Below are 12,591 nucleotides of genomic sequence, written 5' to 3' on the forward strand. Positions count from 1 at the left end.
GAGTCCACCTGCCGATGCAGGGGACACGGGTTCGTGCCCTGGTCCGGGAAGACCCCACATGCTGCGGAGCGGCTGGGCCCGTGAGCCATGGCCGCTGAGCCTGCGCGTCCGGAGCCTGTGCTCCGCAACGGGAGAGGCCACAGCAGTGAGAGGCCCGCGTACCGCAAAAAAAAAAAAAAAAAAAAAAGTGTAAATCTTCAAACAATGTCTTTTTTTCGGGGGAGGGGGCTTGGGCCTTTTATTATTTATGCATTTATTTCATTGTGATCATGGAACGTTTCAAACATAGACAAAAGTAGAAAGAAGAGTGACATGAACTCCTACGTTCCCATCACCCAGCTTCAGCAACTATCCACAATTTGTAAATTTAAGTATTCTTTGGATTTTAAGCTCTACTCAATCCTCTCATATTTACTGTGCAGGGGAAGAGGGAAGAGACAGACCATCTGATTATTAATTAATCTTAACGCTTCTGGAAAACTTTAGCTTTTAATTCTGGAAGTTTTATGAAAATCCTGCCTCTGGGCTAAAGGCTCACAGGCCCAGGCAGGGAGGATACTGGGCGGCCAGGTGCTAGCAGAGGACCAGACAGCTGCTTCCATAGCCTAATGCTCTACTAGGGAAAGGCTCCATCATTCCACAGCCTGGCTGGTAATCGAGACTTTCAAAGGCTAAGTGTGCCCAGCGATGATGCTACTTAAGATGCCACGTCTGAGCCCGGCTTTTACTCCTTCTGGAAGACAGAGTCAGTCTGCCGTCTCCTGTCAACTCAAATAGAACAAATCACAGGTTCCGTCCCAGAGAGATGACTTACTGAGTGTCCTACCAAGTTTCTCCACCAGGGGGAACCATGAGGTGCAGTCTTGGACCCTTACGGGGCCTTTGGGTCTTTTTCAGTGGAATGCAGGCCGGATGACCAGTGTCTGTCTATGTGACAGGCTCCACTGGGTGGGGATCCTTCTTTTTGAGAGCTCAGCTGGACCAGTGGACAGTCCAGGATGACACACTATTGGGAAACCACAAAGCTCATGTTTCAGTTGAGGGGAACTCTGGGGATAAAATGTAAACAATAAATAATTTAAAATAATTAAAAAGGGCTTTCCCGGTGGCACGGTGGTTGAGAGTCTGCCTGCCGATGCAGGGGACACGGGTTCATGCCCCGGTCCGGGAGGATCCCACATGCCGCAGAACAGCTGGGCCTGTGAGCCATGGCCGCTGAGCCTGCGCGTCCAGAGCCTGTGCTCTGCAACAGGAGAGGCCACAACAGTGAGAGGCCAGCATACCGCCAAAAATAATAATAATAATAATAATAATTTTTTTAAAAACGCTGCTGCTTATTGAGCTCTCACCATGTGTCCTGGGGAATGGTTCCCCTGGAGTTGTGCCCTGTGGTCAGACAGTATGCTAAGAACTTTATAGATGTTATTTATTCTCTGCAACCCTGAGGGATTCTTCCTCGTTTAATAGGTTAGAAACCTGGGACTCAGCCAGACAAGCACAACCTGCAGGGGCCGCACCTTGGACCTGGCAGAGCTGGGTCTCAGCAGCCAGGTCTGCTGGTTCCAAACCACGGGCCTGTGGCCACCGAGCAATGACCCAACTCCTGGGGCCCTCGGGTGACAAGTGCCCCCACTCTGTCTGTGGTGTGAGTTTGCGTCCAGCCAAGGCTAAGCAGAAGTCCTGTGCAACCTCCATTATAGCAGGTGTGGCCGCTGCAGTTTAGCTCCCCAGCCTCTGGCTCAAACAAAATGACCTTCACAAGGGTTGTTTAACTGGATTTCTTTCCCTCTCTCCTTACTTAAGAAGCCCTTTGCTTCCCACAGTTTTGCTGCAAAAATCTGGCTAAAAGGACTTGGGGCATCTGGCTGGTGAATGTAGGTGGAGCTTTTAACTTTAGATGAAGCACCATAAAAGGTCAGCTCAGCTGGGGAGCACCCTTTCCTACCCGCCACGACTTTTCATTCTAACTCGGCTGCTCTCGGCCAAGGCTCAGCTGGCACAGGTTCCGGGCCTCCGGGCGCTGCTCACCCTCCCACTGAAGAGACACCCCCTGGGAGTTGGCGTGGTTGGTGCCTAGGTACCTGCAGAGCCCCCAGAAAGGGGCTTCCTTCCCGTGCTCACGACCAGTGATGCTCCTTGGAGCCAGGTGGACCCAAAGGTGGCCTTTGATGGACAACGGGCCCCTTTGACTGCCCATCCGGCCCTGGACCCAACAAGCCACTGGGTTCCCACTGGTGGTGATGGTGGTCCACATGTTCACTGGGTTAACACTCTCACACATCAGTGTTGGCAGCACAGGGTTGACGTGTGTGCATGGGCTTTAGACTGAGTGTGAATCCCGTCTATTTACTTACTGCTTGTGTGACCTTCAGGAGGAAGCTCTCTAAGCCTCAGTTTCTTCGGCTGTGAAATGGGCATTACAATCCTGGTCTCACGGGGACCTAAGCGAGAACCCAACCTGGGAAAGGAAAAGGGTGCCTGGTGGCAGTTAACCCACGCTTCCAGCGCCGCCCCCCCCGCCCCCGCCAACACCCCTCACAAAGAAGGATCCTCCTTCCCTTGACACTCCGGGGCTCAGCTTCCTGCGGATCCAGAATCAACAGCTACTCCTCGGGATCAGCAGAGGGAGGCTCTGGGTAGAGAATGACTAGGCTGGGGAACTGGAGTGGGTGGGGAAGGAGAAAAGGAGATCGTTCTGATGGAATGCTTGTCCAGCACAAGGGAACCCACAGTGTCTGGAGGCACAAATGGTCCTTCATAGTAACAGACGGTCCGGCAAAGGGCTCAGAGGATGAAGCATGGGATGGGAGGGAGGAGACGATCTAAAGATTTTACAGAGGTCTTGGGGGGGGTCAATGAGGGTGTGACGGGTGTGTCTGCATGATCTCAAGGTGGGGATGTAAAAGGAGCTCCTGGGGTTCATCATGTTCAGGGCCCTGCAGGCCACAGCCCCCCAGAGGCATCAGAAGGGGGCACAAAACACACACAGCAGGGGACCCACCCCCAGGCCCTCGCTGAGGCCAGGCAGGTTCATCTCTGTTTATTTTTTCAAAACAAAACTAAAAATCATCACTCAAAACATTTGAGGAGAGTGCCCAAGTTAAAAGCTTTATGGAATTTGCAGCCAGCACATCGCAGACTGGTGGTCAGAAACGGGAGTTCCCGGCATTGCCCGGGCAGGTCTTCCTCTCTGCCTTCAGCCTCCACTGCTGTTCTCTTCGAGCTGAGGTCCAGGCAGCAGGGTGGCCAGCCCAGGGCAGCGGCTGAGGTTGGCAGTATCCGCAGGTCAGAGGCTTTCCAGTTCTCCACGGGCTTCTGATTTGACCATCCAGCACCTTGAGGGCCCGACGTGCTCCCTCCCCCATGAGAGTCCAAAAGCATCTGCAAGGAATGCAGGCAGGTCAAGGCCCGGGCGCTGGCGCTGTCAGAAGGAGGACGAAAGGGCAGGCAGTTCAGGATCTGCATCTTCACCAGGAAGGGCAAACTCGTTGCCTCCAGGGTCAGGGGGTGGAAAACTGACTTGCTGTCATCATCGCTCGTGCTTAATGTTGGCTTCACTTCGCTCCAGGGTGACCCCGTTGCCATTCCGAGGGCCTTCCTTCCTGTTCCAGTCCTCCGTGTAAAACTCGCCAAGCACGGGGCAGTGTTCAGAAGCCACTCCGCCCCAGGACCAGTTATCTGGAATCCAAGGGTTCGTGAGGCCTTCTCTCAGTACAGCCCAGTGGCCTGGAGGCAGAGGGAAGACAGACCCAGAAATCAGGATGGGGGACAGGGTGGAGGTCACAGGCTGGCGGTTGGAGGCCAGTGCTGTATGTCTGCAAGCCTGACAAGACCCCTCAATTCAGCCGGCTTGTCTGTGCAAACGAACTGTTTCAGCCCATTGGATGTGCCGGACAAGTGACAGTTTACCGTGTAGGCCCTGAAACTACCCCGGGGCCAGGCCTCCTGCCCAGTCACACACCCGTCAGCCTACGTGTGGTGGCCCCTGCCTCACTATGCACCACTTCTAATCTGACCAGCAAGGCTAAGTGTTTGACACAGGGACACATGCCCTGCAAAGATGTCTAAAGTGAAGTGAAGGTCGTATTTTACAAAGCAAAGACACTGGGGCAGGGGGGTGGGGGCGTGGGGAGGAAGTCCTACAAAAAGAGCAAAGAAGAGAAAGTTACAGAAGTTTATGAGAAAGTAAAGGTATCTTTAAAGTCAATATTTAGAAATATATGAAGCAGGAGGTACGTTTAAGAAACAATGAGGGACTTCCCTGGTGGCGCAGTGGTTGAGAATCTGCCTGCTAATGCAGGGGACGCCGGTTCAAGCCCTGGTCTGGGAAGGTCCCATATGCCGTGGAGCGGCTGGGCCCGTGAGCCACAACTACTGAGCCTGCGCATCTGGAGCCTGTGCTCTGTAACAAGAGAGGCCGCGACAGTGAGAGGCCTGTGCACCGCGATGAAGAGTGGCCCCCGCTTGCCACAACTAGAGAAAGCCCTCGCACAGAAATGAAGACCCAACACAGCCAAAAATTTTTTAAAAAATTTAAAAAAACAAATAAATAAAATAGCAAGGAGAAAATCAACCAATCTAAAAAATGTTAAAAAAAAAAAAAAAGAAAAAAGAAACAATGAGGGCTTCCCTGGTGGCGCAGTGGTTGAGAGTCCACCTGCTGATGCAGGGGACACGGGTTCATGCCCCGGTCCAGGAAGATCCCACATGCCGCGGAGCGGCTGGGCCCGTGAGCCATGGCCACGGAGCCTGCGTGTCCGGAGCCTGTGCTCCGCAGCGGGAGAGGCCGCAACAGTGAGAGCCCGCGTACCGCCAAAAAATAAAAATAAAATAAAAATAAAAAGAAACAATGAAATAGTCACAAAGGCAAGGACAGAGCAGTTAGAAGCACTGGCACGGCCCTCAGTGAGAACTTTCGCAGATAATTAAGTGCACCCAGACCTGGGCTCTGGTGTGAGCCGTGCCTGCCCAGGTGACAGTTCCATGATGGTGGCAACTCCTCCCTGCACCTTGGTTTCTACAACTTAAGAGCAGGGGATAGATGAGACGATCTCTACCTTCCTCCCAGCCCCGCGCTCTTGAGCACACCAGCTCCCTTGGTGACAGCACTGCCCTCCCACTGGGCCCCATGGCAGCCTGCCACTGGCCTTGGTCTGGCCAGCAGTGCGTTTCTGCAAATTGCACCTTGCCTAGTTTGATGGCCGTCACTCCCTCTGAGACCCACTTTCTTCGTCCTTTGGATTCTCCCATGACACAGTCCAACAGGAAATTCTAGTCCTGAGGATCTAAGTCTTGGCTGCACGTTGGGGTCTTACAGTGGGACCTCAGCATTGGTACCTAAAAACTTTTTTAATGTCTCACTGAAGTATAATCTGCATCCATTGGTGCTTAGTAAAGCTTCCAGGTAGAACTGAGAACAACCGTTCTTGTCCTTCACCAAAAGACCCGCTGCTTCCATATTTCTGGTTACGACTGTTTCATGACCCAAAGTCTGTTCAGCAAGTGATTGGTTTGGGGGGGGAGTGCTTTTCAGTGCTGAGATTACCCACCACACCCTGGTCCTGGTGGAGTCCTGTCTAAAGAACTTTTCCATCCTATCATGATGCCAGGTGACATGTCAGCTCACCTCCAACTGCTGCTCCTCAGGCCACAACACAGCGCCTGAATGTGACAGGGCTTGAGGAGTGTTTGCAGAAGGGCTAAGTGTCCTTAAAATTAGCCTAAGGTATCAGCTCATCTTGGAATTGGGGGATGCCGCCAGTCCGGAACCAGGTTTGCCCAAGACACACTTGCTTTGGCCCTGCTGCAGATCAGTGAATGCCTTTTATTATTTTTCACACCTCCTTCACTCTTAAAAGTGGCTCTGTGTGAATGATAATTATACAGCCACCTAAGCAATAACCTGATAAATGCCCACAGAGCAGGGAAGGTCACTCCTGGCTCTTGCTGAAACCAGACAATCCAGAACTGTCAGCTCAGATAGGCGATCCTTACTCTGTTTCTGAACAGCACTTGTGCTTTACCTGTGAAAACCTTCTTTAAGCTTTTACTGATCCAGATGTTGTCCAGAGTCTTCGAGCCTTGAGGATTCTTGGTGCTGATGTTGGTAAAGGTGTGTGCGGGGACCAGGTGGTGGAATTTTTCTTTCCTCAAGATATCATAGTCACTGCTGTCTGGACCCTGGCCGAAATCTCCTAAAACTATCACCTCTTTTTCGCCTGGAAGTGGAAGAAAGAAATTCAGGAATGTAAGAGGTGGTGGGAAGTCAACACAACACTGACCACAACTCATTTAAGTAGGATCATGACTCTCTGAATTGACTCTGCAGGGTGAGGACTGTGGCATGGTTCTTATTCTCCCAATTTTTCCAAATTCCTTGTCCAACAAAACCCCCCCAAACTTTAGGAGTAGGTTAGTGACCCATTTGGAAATGGGGGGCAATGTGATAAGAGAGATCACCTCTGTTCCGGATCATGGGTTCCAAATCATATAGCATAGAAAGCCCTGAGGGTCTTCCCCAGATATTTAACAAACGCTCAACAAACATTTATTGAGCACAGAGGGAAGACCAGGTGAAAACACAGGGAGAGGACGGCCATCTACAAGCCAAGGAGAAGCCTCAGGAGAAACCAACCCAGCACCTTGATCATGGACTTTCCAGCCTCCAGAACCGTGAGAAAATAAATGTCTGTTGTTTAAGCCACCCAGCCTGTGGTACTGTGTTAGGGCAGCCCTAGTACACTAATACAGGGCCAAAGTGGAAAGCTTTTCTCTTTCAGTATTTTCAGCATTTCTCTCATAGTTTGATTTACTAGAGTAAGTGGGATAGTTATGAAGTATTTTCCAAAGTGAGGAGACACTCAGAAAGGACAGTGGGCCCCAGCTAGGCTCCCTGGGATTCCCATCCACTGCCTGACTGTCACTTCTCGAGATTCCCTTCCGGGGAGCCACGCTGTCAGAGGGAGTGGCGTTTCTGCTGTACCTTGTAAGGGAAGCTTTAAGCAAAGCAATTAATAAACTAGGGCCAAATGCATCCGAGACACTCAGCAAAATCTTCCTGGACACAAATTATGTTGCAATAATAATGGCTAAAGAAATCCAAAGTGAAACAACACAAGCCACCAGCAGAGGGCACTCGCGCACCGCACATGACGCCCTCCTCCAGGGGACGTGACGGACAGCAGAGGACGGGAGCAAGGCCTTCCTGCTACCATTGTGTGACCAACAGAGAGGTAACTGTACCCCTCAAGCTAGATCGTAACAACCTTGGCACCCAAAGCAGGGTGAGCCCAACCAAGCTGTCTTGAGAAATCGGTGCCAACTTCCAATAGGAAAGCCAACTTGAGAATAATACAAGTAACAACTCATATGTGGCCAGTGTTAATGACCCTCCACTGAGCCCTCACCGTGTGCCAGGCCCTCTTGCAGGTAAGAAGCTGAGGCTCTGAGAGGTGGAAGGGCTTGCCCAAAGTCACCGAGCTAGTCCTCAAATCCAGGGCTCTTTACAAAGAGCTAGGATGGAAAAGCCCCACACATCTGGAGCAGAGCCTGCTGCCTGGAGGACGAGCGATCAACACGCAGGAGAGAAATGGTGAACGAAGCACGAAGAAAACCACAGAATTAAGGTGCAGTGTATTTTTGGAAAGGAACAAAGAGAAAGATGCTACCTTTATTGAATATCAAGGAAAACTGAAGTTAGGAAAGGCTGAGGCAGAAGGTTCCCCATATAATGAGAGAGGTTTTCACTGGGAGGCAGACCTGAAAAATTCGGGCCAAAAAAAGACAATTCTGAAACCAGGAGAGATGCTGGTGTCCTGGGTCAATAAACCCAGCTCTGTGTAACTTCAGGAATGAAAATAATGGCTCTTTTTGAACTGGCAGGTCCAGTTTCTTACAACTCACCTTCTTTTGGTTAAAGTGGTTTGGTAATGACATCAAGACAGTCCTTGCCTCTAAGAATCCACAGATGTGCAGGCGCCTGATCTCTCCCAGGGAGCTGTGCGCCAGGGTGGGCTCTTGAGTCATTCTCTTAGTTTCCAGGAGTGAAGGGAGAATGCCTGGGGCTGACTTCCTCAGAGACTCTAGATTTACAAAATGCCAGCGACAATAGCAGGAGCCAGTCCCCAGTGGAAGGTCTTACCCAGATGTCAAGCATGACTTTGCTCTGTTTCACTCTTGCTGAGTTCACAGAACAGGCCCCATGGGGTCTGAAAGAAGAAAATTCCATCGAGGATGGGCACTCCACCCCCAGCCCCTGCTGACTCCAACCTGAGTGCACATTCCAGACAAAGGCAGAAAGGCCCAGAGTTTGCTAATCAAATCGGCTCTGCTTACTCTGATAGAAAGAAGCCTGTGGAATAAAGGCTTAGTCTCTGTTTTAGCTGAGCCACCTCCACTCATCGATTTACCCTTGTTGCCCCTTGGGCAGGCTGCAGCACTTCCTGAATCCTTGGCTCTGCCATGTTAACAGCAAACTGGATGTTAGCTACAAGCAGGGGGACACGGGGACATAAGTCACTGTCCTTACATGGGCATGTCAAGGCCTAGCCAGGTTTTGGGTCAACAGTCCCCCGGCAACTTGGAACAATACCCTGCCCAGGTTTTCTGACAAAAACCTGATCCCTGCCCGGATATCAGAAAAAACAGTGAGGGCCTAAGGTTATCAGAGAAGTTAGGAACTGGCATCTTTCCTTTCTGCTTCCGTGTAAAGAAAAGGAAAAGCTTGAGATCAAGAACAATAGAAATGTGCACAGATTTAAAAGCTATCAAGTCATCCTTTTTAATAGGTTAGAAAGTGGCTGTAGGTGAACAATTTCCCACATAGTTGCTCCTTGGATGCAGTATCTCAACTTAAACATCTTTCTGACTTCTTTTTTAGCCCAGAGACTCATAACTTAAGGAGAACGCTGGTCACAGCACATCCTGGTTCGAGATGTAAGCTGCCTATCAGTGTTCATAACAGCATTATTTACAACAGCCAAAAGATGGAGAGAGCCCAAGGGTCCACTGACCGTCGAATGGAATAGTCTTTGGCCCTAAAAAGAATTCTGACATATACTACAAGCCATGAAGACATAATGTCAGTGAAATAAACCAGCCATAAAAGGACAAATATTGTAAGATTCCACTGACATGAGATACCTAGAGCGGTCAGGCTCATAGAAAACAGAAGGTAGAAAGGTGGCTGTCAGGGTCTGGGAGGAAAGGGAGAATGGGGAGTTCGTGTTTAATGGGTACAGAGTTTCAGTTAGGGAAGATAAAAAAGTTCTACAGATGGATGGTGGTGATGGTTATAAAACAATGTCAAGGTACTTAATACCACTGACTCGTACACTTAAAAACGGTGAAGATGGTAAATTTCACGTTACGTGTATTTTATCATGATAAAAACCTTTTCAAACTGTAAATGTGTACTTTGAGTTATTTATGTAGCCAAATCTTCAGAAATCACCTTTTGGGGGGGCGCCAGTTCAACAAGGGAAAACAAGGCTTAGCGAGCGACGGAATATTGGTCAAGGCTCTAGAATATGGGAGAGAGCTGCAGGCCTCCGGCTATGAACCCTCACCTGGAGAAACTCAGCGCTCTAAAAAGCCGAGCCCACCGGAGCTCATCCCAGTCTTTAGAGCCGTGTCAACTTTTCCTTCTGGGAAACCGCGCACAGAAAACCTTCTGTGTTACTGGGGCAGGAGCCTGGAAAGCAGAGTGCCCCACCTTTCTTCTGAAGTTCTGTTCTTTTCAATGTTCTCTTAATCCCTCTGGCATTTTTGTGAGTCAACTCATGTCCGCTGAGCCCCTGCTATGTGCTGGGTCCTCCCTCAGACGGTTATCACGCCCCGGGTGCCCTGTGAGGTTAGCACTGTCAGCCCCCATCAGATGGGGCTTGAAGGGTGGTGACTTGCCGGATGTCCTACAGCTGAAAGAGCTAAGATTAAAATCCAGCTTTTCTGTCGGCTTCAGGGCTCTTTTAACAAGGTCGGCATCCCACCAGGGAGAAAAATTCAACTTACGGCTCATCAGGACTTTCCCACTCCCCTTGTCACCAACTGTCTTTCACAAGAAGAGCAGGTGCAGATCTGCAGGAAGGACCACCACGGGGGCACACCCGGGGCAGCGGAGCCCACGATGGGTGTCACGGGGGAGGGTACCATCACCAAGTTTTTTCCCCCTAATCCTTTCCATCAAAGAGAGGCTGAAGAGCCACAAAACCAACACCGTGGAACCCGCACGCTAGACCCACAGAGACAAAGCTGTCAGCATGCCCGGGGCAGCCAGGCTCCCCAGGATGCAGGCGGTGTGCTGGTTTCCCATGCATTACTCAGTATGCATCGCCGCCTACAGGACAGCCAGCCTAAGGGAGGGGAGAGATGCTCTGAAGAAGTGACCCCCGCCTGCCCTGCAGAAGTGGGGGCTGCTGGCCCAGCTGCAGAGAAAGACAGTTTCCTACCTTTCAGGGTTTCCTGCAAGGTCTGCACGAAGCTAGCCCAGCAGTGGCTGTCACTGTGACTCTTGCTTGGGTTCTCACCCCCTGGGAGGGTCAGGGCTTCCAGGTGAAGGTTCACCAGGGTCAAGTCATGACTTCCCACCTGGGCAACAGGAAACAAAGCATCAGGCACAGGCGGACAAGATGTTCTTACTACCTGTACCCGTTACCTCCGCCCCATGAATAGCTTCCTGCACAACACCGACAATGGGAAACGCACACAAGGCCAGCTCCCCCTGGAGAGAAGGCAAGGCGGCCACCGGAAGAGTCTTCTGAGGCCCCTGCAGGACCGAGGCCTGTCTTGTCCTATAGATGTACCCCTTACATTTCACCCCCTACTCCTCCTTAGGGCCTGGAAAATTGGGCACATCTAGAAATGTCAAATTTTTGTAGCTTTTTTCCTTCTGAGCAGCTATGAGAGAGAAAGAGGCAGCTCTAGAAGCTGGTTAGCAGCTTCGTTAACAAAGACCTGGGGCTCTTCCCCACAGGGCCAGCCTGCCACCCCCTGCCAGGACCCGCTGCCGGGCCCTACCGCCTTCCCCCCCCTCCCCCATGTGTTCTCTTCCCTCCAGAGACCACTGTGCCCTGAGGCTTACTTTCACCTGATTTCAAACATGTGAAGAACGAAAGCTGCCGGAACCCTGGTGGCACACAGGCTATGCCCATCCTGTGTCCCCAGAGCAGGTGAGGAAGCACAAAGCCGGGGTCGGTCTCCCAAGCACCGCAGCACTGCTCAGCTGCTCTGGGTTTGGCAACCCTGCCCTTCTGTTTGTCATGGCAACGAACACCAAACCCTACCAGGAAGTGGAGGTGCAGAGGGAGCCCCCGGGAAGTGGAGGCTACCAGTTTCGTTTTACAGATGTGACCCCAGTTTGCCAACGCCAGTGCCCAGCCGGGAGAGCTCCCTCTGCAGCTGTGGCTCTGACCCCGGGGGAACCACCGTAAGGCCGTGGGCGGGGAAAACCTGCCTGGAGAGAGAAGCCACATCTCTGTCCCTACAACTTGCCTGGCCTAGGATGAGACACAAAGTAGAGGAGGCTACGTGCCTGTCTAGGGGGTCGCTTCACTTAGAGGATCTGGGCCAGTGATTCGTGATCTGAAAGCATTTCTCACTGGCCGTTATAAACAGCCTGCCCCCTAGAGACACTGGCTGGTTCTGCCTGTTGCCTTGCTCGGCCAAAGTCAGTACAGTCACTTTACATAGAAAAGGCACCCAGGGAGGAGGTGATACCTAGCTGATGCATAAGCATCAGTACCATAAGCACAACATGCAGACACCCCCGGGCGTGTGTCTGCACACGGAACGCCAGCATCTCTGCAACCACAGGTGCGAGGCAGGATGAGCTTGGGCTAGACCTCAACCAGAGTCACCACAGCCCCCAGCATATGGGCTGCCCCAGCCCCATGCCACCAGGGAGAGACTGTGCTGAGGTCTGTGGCAACTCTCAGGCTCCAGAACTGCGCTGGAGCATACAGAAAGGGGGTGTCCCAGACACCCTGCAGGCGGCTTGCTGGGGACCACTCTTGCCTGACCCTGTCACTTCACGGGGTTAAGGCCAACTGCTGACTTGGTGATCTGTTTAGGCTGCTGCCTTCTCCTTCCTGCTGCCCAGCTTCTGACTGTTTGCTGTGCCTTAATAGTTCCCAGAGGCGTCCAGGGCAATCGAAGAGGCAGCTCAGATCAGTCTGCTTGCTGCTCCTGGCTCTGGTGAGACAGGGCTCATCTGGAGGTGTCAGTTACAGGGCTGCCCTCACCCCACTGCCCAGAAGCTTCTTCTGAGCTCCTTCCAAACCCAAATGACCTCTCGAGGGTCCCCCCTCTCCCTGGTAAGAGAAGGGGGGTCCTCAGAGCAGTTGTGCTGCCCTCTAATCCAGCAGTTCCCAAAGGCCCAGCATCCTTAACCAGCGCAGGGAGAACGGAAAAAGCACTGCAGGTGCTTTGGAAATCCGGACATTCTGTGTGTCTGGGGCAGGGTCCAAGAAACGCTGATTTTAAGGAAATCTCTCCAGGTGATTCTACTGTTTATCAGGTTGAAAGGCAACCACGTGATCTCCTTCCTGCCCAGAAGTCAAAGTTACCAGAGCTATAGTCCCCCCAAATCCCTTTCAT

General features: G+C 51.7%; 1 protein-coding gene across 1 annotated transcript in view; it reads right to left on the minus strand.

The window, feature by feature from the left end:
• Positions 1-3,529: 3,529 nt before the first annotated feature.
• Positions 3,530-12,591, minus strand: part of EEPD1 (endonuclease/exonuclease/phosphatase family domain containing 1) — a 111,937-nt gene continuing 102,875 nt past the window's right edge. The window contains exons 5-7 of the mRNA XM_007446117.1: positions 10,446-10,584; positions 6,024-6,218; positions 3,530-3,726 (exon numbers count right to left, since the gene is read on the minus strand). Of these exons, the coding sequence (XP_007446179.1) occupies positions 3,530-3,726; positions 6,024-6,218; positions 10,446-10,584 (531 nt within the window). The remainder of the gene's footprint in view (positions 3,727-6,023; positions 6,219-10,445; positions 10,585-12,591) is intronic.

The sequence above is a fragment of the Lipotes vexillifer genome, unplaced genomic scaffold (genome assembly GCF_000442215.2).
Source record: "Lipotes vexillifer unplaced genomic scaffold, Lipotes_vexillifer_v1.1 scaffold822, whole genome shotgun sequence".
Taxonomy (NCBI): domain Eukaryota; kingdom Metazoa; phylum Chordata; class Mammalia; order Artiodactyla; family Lipotidae; genus Lipotes; species Lipotes vexillifer.